Raw genomic sequence first — 8,285 nt, forward strand, 5'->3', positions numbered from 1 at the left:
ATTCTGCATTGAAATGTTACTTAACTGGAGCTCATCCAGAATGCTGGGGAGGATGTCCTTTCATTCAGTAGTGTCTTGTTTCTCAGTTTTCCTTGCGCTGAACCACATTGTGCCACGGTTTGTAACGACCGAGTCAGCCGTCTGCAGGGTTGAACTCCCTCCTCACTCTGCTGCCAGCTGAGTTGCTTTGTGTTTCGTCATAGGCCCGGAGAGGTCAGCACCTTGGCAAAGCTTTAGATGAAACCAGAGCCACAAGCAGCGCCCACTTCTGCCTCCTTGCCATCTCATTGGCGCTTATGGCCTCGATTTGTGCTGAACTAGTATTTCTTCAAAATGTTTTCACTACTGTTTGTGAAACCAGAATTTGAGACGGCAAAAATTTCTGCTACTCGCAAAGGGTTCACACAGGGCATCCAGAATCGGAATTTTATCAGCGACAGACAGGTCCACACGTTAGAAGCCATGACACACGACAGAGTCAACCGTCGTAAATGCGAATTCAGCGTGCTGTAAAAGCTGCATAACGCATGAACAGCGACAGTGCGTGTACATGCTGTAGCCCTGGAAACTCTAAAAGTTGTCAATAAGCAGCATGACGGTTGCCAATATCTGAATTCTGTTAACAGTAAAGTTTATGAAACAAGATTGGTTCCTGGGAAGAAGTTGCTAATAAGCGAAAATTGTCGTTATCAGGATTGCTAATAACCGGCTTCTGCTGTAATAGAAGGCAGTGTGGTCCAGTGGTTAAAGAAAAGGGCTTGCAACTAGGAGGTTCCCAGTTCAAATCCAAGCTCACTCACCAATTTAAAAAAAAAAAAAAAAAAAAAAACTAAAGAAATTTCAGGCAATGGAGAGTACTCTGCATCACAGTGAACAGTTGGATGTACATAATGTTAGATGTTTACATTTGAGAGACTATTTAGTTTTACTTTTTTTTTTTTACAGTTGCAAAGGATTTACAGTTTTGTTATGGTGCACTGCTGGACACGATTCAGGGGAAGAAAAAAAAACGTAGCTGTTCTCTCCTACTCATTTCATAACACAGGGAGTTGCTACTTGAACCATATTAGCTACTTGCTCATTTTGTATTTATTTTTTTTGTGTAAGTATTTGAGCAAAACTAATAATTATGCACCTATTGTGTGCATCTTTAGCGTTGATGTTTTGGGGGGAATAACACCAAATTACAAAATAGCAATGGTCATTGAAATGTCTGGATAAATTAGCAATTTATATTCACTGAAGACATGAAAGGAGTTAGAATGTATATTGCCAGATTGCATGTACTTTCTTTTATGCTCAGCACACTCAGAGGAGATGTTTAAGGAGGTCACAGATGTTTTGGACTCCTGTAAGTGGTTTGTTCATGCACTGACTTACAATATATCCAGACAACTTTCAAGAAGAATCACAGACCCATTCAAGTTTTAATGAATCAGAGCAGTATTGTTACTCTCTCAGTTTATTAAATGCTTAAGAATGGATCGTAGTTACAGACTATGTCGTATCCTAGCTGATAGGCAATCTGAGTGATCCAGTGCCTTTACAATTTTAACAGCGTTAACATTTAAACAGTTATTGTTATCACATGTTTTGCCATTAGGCCAGACATGCAAAACGCTAAAACGCCCACACCTAAATCCTAAAGTATCCAATATATCACTCTCTAAAGCTAAAATATACCAATTACTATCCTTATAGCAATGCTTCAATATAAGTAGGCTTGCTACTATATGATTTTTATTTTTTTGCCAAATGGACAATTAATATCAATGTTTATTTTAGAAAGAATTTATTGTTTTTCTATCTTTATTTTTCAATTCAAGCAGTGAATGGGTGAAATCGACCTTTTATGTTTTAAAAAAATAAAAACCTACTACAAAAAACTTTGTCATTGACAAACTTCTTATTTAGTGAAGCCCCTTGATCATATTCAACATGCAACAAAACCATGGTCACCAACATTCTAATTGAAGTAATGTTTGGTCACAGCAGAGCTATACCTTGTAAAGAAAGATCCTATACAAATTTATAAAATGGACTCAATAGAAAACGCAGCATGTAAGTGTATTACACACTTTTATAGGATAAATTTGAGTAAACATATGCACAGAACAAAACATAAGACGGTTGAACAGAACTAACTTGCACTTGGTCTTCAGTACCAAGTCACTGGAGGTAAGGCAGACGTGCCACAAAGACATCGGTCAGAGGATTGTGCACAATACTCAAGTGTTTTCCTCTTGCGTCCCATTTTCAAATCAAACTAGTCACCGTATACCTAGTAAAAGCCTACGTACACCTTAACCTGCTAATTTCAAAAGCAGGCGCTTTGAATGACAGGCACTTGAGCTGACAAATGAAAGTGCACAGTCGGTACAGGTCTTGGTGATTTGACAGTCATTTAAACGAATGAGAGCATTCTGGCACTGCTTCAGTCAACGAGATCTGTCAGAACTGGGTGAAATGACCGTGACAGTGAAACTATACTACAGATCACTGAGATTATTGACAGCAACGCCTAGCCATTCATAGTGGAATAAAGATGGGACAGACAGTAAGTATAAAAACTAAACCAACTAGATTTCTAAATTATTTTTGGAATGAAAATAAAATTAGCGAATGGTTTTACCAACTTTTATCCTATATAAATTCGGTCAAACTCATTTTTTGTGACTTCAACGTTTTATGAACTTTACCGATTTTAATATCGAGACTTAGCAAGCCTAAATATAAGTGAGATATAAATTCAAGGTTATGCTTGCCTCTCAATAGATGGAAGATTTGTGTACAATATAAGTTGTAGATAAGACCTGTCTTTGAATGCAGAGGTTTTTAAATTACAACCAAGGAGCAAACAGCTTTTCATTGTGTTATTTTGTCCTTTCTGCTGTACTGTACTTGACAACTTTGTGTTGATTATTATTATTTTCAGGGACTAATTATTTTGCACCCGTTGCTTACCTGAACATTAGGTAAATCCTAGAATACTTGTCTGCTGTTTTTAGACTGCTTTCTTCTTTTTAAACATTTTTGAGTTGGCACGGGGCTCTCAGATGCAAAAATCACATAGTGACACTGCCAGTGAACACGTGTGATTTGAAAAATCCTGGAAGCATGGTCAAATTGAGCTTGGTCTAACAGCGCCTCTCCCTCGGTTTGCCCGTCATTAACCAATGGTACAGGACGTCTTTGCTGTGGCTTAGCACTGGGATGTGCACAGTAAAGAGAATGGCAACAGTAATACTTTATAATAATGACTCATTTTCTCGCAGTACAAGATTAGACAGAATTAAATTGAATTGCGACAGAATGGGCCAGCTGACACTGAGCTAGTTTGTAAATGGGTTGTTGATCAGATGTGCTGGTACTGACGGACACCGGCAGCAATGACAGGCTTACTGGCAACTTTTTAAAAGTTTTTTTTTTTTTTTTTTTTGCGACAAATAGCTTGGGCACTGTGGCAATTGCTACCGATGTCGTCGGTTATTTTGCACCCTGCAGTATTTAATATACGATGTTAGCTAATGTAAACGTTTGTTTGTTTATTTTTTTTTTGTCCAAGGAAGAGACAATGTGTTTATTCACTGTAATCTCTGTTTTTACGTTGCCTTTAATTGTTTGGAAATTGTAAAGTAGGGCTTTATCCATACTGCATTTATTATACTTGCTGTTTATAAAGAGCTACTTATTGAAGCAATGTCAAATTCCTTATTTTTACATGTTATAATTTTGCTACCATGTAAGCATTATTTTTTGCCAGTGGCACGTTGATGAAACTTTGTACTGTTTTAAAAAAAAAAAAAAAAAAAAACACAAACAAATAAACTTCATGCTGCCACAGTGTCAACTACTTGTACTGCATCTCAGCTGAATATTTCCAGAAAGATCAAGATCTTATGACTTATTGAACTGCAGCGCTTTCATTAGTTCAGCGCACTAACTGTTTCATAGTTTTGGAACAAATACTAAGTGCATATAACTACAGTGTTTAGATTTGGGCTCGAGTCTTGTTCTCTTAAAGGTAAAAGCCCCAATTAAAGGGTTCCTCTCAACGGTGAATATGTATTTTCAGGTTCTCACACTCTGAAGGATAATTGAAGTCCTACTGTGCATGGTTACCTTTGTCAAATATCATATTATATAGTTTTCCATGCACACCAGTACCCAAAATTTGTTTTAGTGTCTGATATTTCTTGTTACATGTTTTACATTGACTTTTAAGAAGCTATATGTCTTTCCTTCCCTTCTCCAGTTAACATTTCCTGAATTGTAATGCTTGGAGAATCTTAGAAACAAGCACTGAAACATTTATTTCTGTACATGGTAGCACACCCAGACTCAGACATTTTTAAAATTATTTTTAAATTGATATATCAAAATGTTTGTTATCAGTGATGCACCTTCTTCTGTTGGCAGCCTCCCAAAAAGGTAGCAAAAACTGAAAAATCTGTAGCCAAAGGAAAAACACAGAGCACCAAGCTAGCGCATGTGAAGAAGGCAGATAGCAGCACCACTCAGGATAGTACAAAGAAAGAACAGATCAGTGCAAAACAAGGTAATGTAGCTGTTTTAATTTTAAGTTGGATCTCAAAGGAACAGTGTTGCTGCAAACACTCTGTGCCTCTAAAATGAATTGGTCTATTATCTTTTTACATGTATACACTTCAGAAAATGATTCAGACGACAACTCGGATGATGAGCCGTTGATAAAAATGTTGAAGAAGCCCCCTACCGATAATGACTTGAAAGACACAGTAAAAAAGCTGCTAGAAAAGGCAAACCTGGAAGAAGTCACAATGAAACAGATATGCAAGAAAGTAAGTTTTGCATTCTTAGACTTTGTACTTGGTACGTAGCTGTATTCTGTGGTTATTTAGCTCCAGTTTATACAAGAAAAAATAACCCTGTAGGTATTGTATAAGACAAATGAACACTGGTGGTAATATTATGCATATGCTGTATAAGTGATAGGGATATTTAGGAACAATTCCTAAAAACATAGCTGACTTTTAATTAGAAAGGGAAAGGTATCCCAAGTCCCAATTAAGGTGTGATTGCCTGCCTATTATTTCAGTCACAAATATACAAGCTTGTACACAGTATATGTTAAAGTATATAACACCCAAATATGACCTAGACTAAGAATAACCTTGTGTATTTTTATTATGAGCAAAAATAAGTGATTGTTTTAGATGCATTAGATGAAAACAGAAAGATCACAAGTCTTTTTTATAGAAAGTCCACAACTGCTGTAGACCCTCCTCTTCCTTTACAGGCAAGTGGTTTCACATTGCTTTAACCCTTTGCGGTCCTGTGTCGGACAAGGTCCAACATTACGATTTTCCCTTTCCGGACCCTGTCTGACATCAAAGACATAAGTCACAGGTCTCCTAATCGTTTTTTTCCTCTGGAAAAAGCCGAGAAAAGCATTCAGTGGCCGAGTGAGACCAATAGGATCTGAAATGAAGCCAGGAAAAAAAAGGGCATATCTAATTAGCCCCATGCACCACAAAAAATACAGCAAACAATGGGTGGGGCTTGGCTGGAGATGCAGTACTGATGTCGTTTTGTCATGCAATGTCTTTTAAACCTGTTTTACTCTGAAAAATAAAGGTTTTAATCGGCGTGTGTGAAAATAAATTGGACCTGACGTGCCTGACAAGCGCTGAATAAATAGACTGCAAAGGGTTAATCTCTGGGTTATTTTACGTCATGTTTACAAACAGTTGAGAGATGCCTTACCCCTTGTGTTAGTCACCTGGGGTTTTATTTATTTGTCCTCAGACAACCATTTCTAATTTTCTTAGAAATCTGTTATGGGGTCAATTATGAATTCCTTCTCGTTTTATTATTTTAGGTATATGAAAACTACCCTGATCATGACCTGACTGACAGGAAAGACTACATAAAGAAGACAGTAAAAGAGGTGAGTACAATTAACATGACATTTTATCTTTTTCAGCTGTCCTCAACACATCAGTTTCCTGCTTGATCCTTATGGCATTATTTTCCATCTGATTCAGAAGTGCATTATTTATATTTGTAGGTTTACTTGCCTTTGAAGGCAGAGAGAAGTGTCATTCTTTAAGGCTATATATTGGGGTGGGGGGATTCTGAACTTTGCATTGACGTGTTACACACAGTGAGAATCAAAATCGCAATGATCTACTTCATGACATTAGAGCTGCATGGAAAGATTATAAATGTTTTCTTTCATACTATTCAGATAGTTAACAAAATCATGCAATGTCAAGTGTATGCTTTCTAACCCTTTGAAGACCAAGCATTTTTCAGTGGGATTCTCCCCAGGACCATGCGTTTTTTAGCTATAGTTGACTCTCTTCCTATAAAAATTCTCTACAAATCCATTTTTTACAGTAGCATTTTGCAAATTGTGTCCCTTTTTTCAGAACACGAAGTACTTCAGAAACAAAACAAGTAATTTATTTTATATTCTGCTTAGATACATGTATAAAAATGTGTTATTCTGTGACCTGAGGGACCCTGCAATACTTCCTGAAAGTTTTGTTGAAATATATTGATGTATGGGCAGATTACAAGACATTGTTTCACCTGAGTGATTGCAGTGATATAGGCCTAGTACACGTTTGTTCTCAGGGTATTTATATGTAATAATGGACACTACTCTTTTTTTTCTCTATGGTACTGATGTGGAATGTGATGTTTTCCTTCTTTAACAGTAAATGTTTGTTTTTGTTGCAGTTGATCTCCTGATGAAACATTTGGAGTAAACAGCCAAAATTATTTCTGCAGGATTTTGGTGGTTCCAAAGGGTCAAGTTTGAGTCATTTTAATAACCAGCAATGATTGTATTTACTTTGTTACTCCTGAATTTTAAACAATTTTGAATAAGATGATCTGTTCCTGTGTCAAGTTCTAATGTAAATTGCTTCCAAATTCGTTTTTTTTTTTTTGTGTGAAGTTTGCCTTTTCTATCTGCTTACTGTGTTTTTATATTTGTTGGTTGTAAACTCCTACATTATTATCAGGCATGAGTTTTGTAATCCTTGTTTTTACATAGTAATTTGGCTGTGAATAAAATTGTTGAATTAATTTTTATACATCCAGAAAAGGTGGTGCAACTGGCATCCTGGCTCATTCTGAGAATGGGGATGATGTTCCTGTAAGTTCACCGATTTTACACAATTAATACTTTGTCAACATTTCTCAAATGAGATTTTGTGCACAGCAGCTCCCCAGAAACCCCTCTCTTAATCGACACCTCTCTAGCTTTCATTCAGTGAAGTTCATACTGCTTCTGTTTTGGCTGCAATTGGCCAGCGTTAACGTCAGTATACACATTAATTGGCCAAGCTTTCATTTTGATTAGATTTCATTTCGGCATGCTTCACAAGTCTGCATTTTGCTTTGTGTCGGTGCTTATTGGTTGCTCAGTGAGAGAAGGCTTTAGTAGTGCAACGTGAAAGCAGTAATATTTTCTTTAGTGCTGAGAATATTCAAACAAACATTGCTGCACATTAATTCACAGGCAACAATCGACATTTTTGTCTGACAGAAACTACATCGTTTAAACTCAAACTTCTGGGGACGTATTGATGGTTCACTGTGAACAAAGTTATGAAAACTTTGTTCACAGTGAAACCCCCCCCCCCCTCCTGATGCAAAGTCGTTTCAAACACGTTTGGAACGTGTTATATATATATATATATATATATATATATATATATATATATATATATATATATATAATGAATGGAGTGACTGAATTGTATGTAAACAACACAAAGTGCATCTGTCATTTTTTTTTTTTTTTTTTTTTTTTTTTTTTTACTTATCAGCTGTATTAATTTGTTATAAAACTGCAAAAATAAAATGTAAAAAAAATTGTTTGTATATTTTGTGATGAAACCAGATCTTAAACCATGGCCACTGAGAACGCTGATTTGTGCCTACATCACCAGTGATGTAGTGGGAGGCCGGAACACGTCACGCACTGTACTGACTGACAGACAGACACAGTGTGAAAGAGAGGGTCTGTGATGGTAAAAAAGTGTTTGTGGGGGTTGTAGCAACTCCAACTTGTCTGGCCATCGTATCTACAGGTTTCTGAGCAAGAAGTGTTTCGCTTGTGGGTACGGTTTGTGCAAGTAAAATGGCAGGATTTCTCTGCCAAGTCTGCTTGAAAGGAACTCAGTGGTGTAGCATAATCATGGTGCTTAGCAAGGAAAAAGCTAAAACATACTTTGTTTCACATGTTAAAAACAAAAGAAACACTACCGATGTATTAGTCAATCCATATT

General features: G+C 36.6%; 1 protein-coding gene across 2 annotated transcripts in view; it reads left to right on the forward strand.

Moving 5' to 3' along the window:
• Positions 1-7,646, forward strand: part of dek (DEK proto-oncogene) — a 29,197-nt gene extending 21,551 nt beyond the window's left edge. For both annotated transcript variants that reach the window (XM_041245123.1, XM_041245124.1), the window contains exons 9-12: positions 4,420-4,558; positions 4,672-4,820; positions 5,861-5,929; positions 6,727-7,646. In XM_041245123.1, coding sequence (XP_041101057.1) covers positions 4,420-4,558; positions 4,672-4,820; positions 5,861-5,929; positions 6,727-6,738 — 369 coding nt within the window. In that variant the 3' untranslated portion in view covers positions 6,739-7,646. The remainder of the gene's footprint in view (positions 1-4,419; positions 4,559-4,671; positions 4,821-5,860; positions 5,930-6,726) is intronic.
• Positions 7,647-8,285: the final 639 nt, after the last annotated feature.

Source organism: Polyodon spathula, chromosome 3 (assembly GCF_017654505.1).
Source record: "Polyodon spathula isolate WHYD16114869_AA chromosome 3, ASM1765450v1, whole genome shotgun sequence".
In the NCBI taxonomy this organism is placed as follows: domain Eukaryota; kingdom Metazoa; phylum Chordata; class Actinopteri; order Acipenseriformes; family Polyodontidae; genus Polyodon; species Polyodon spathula.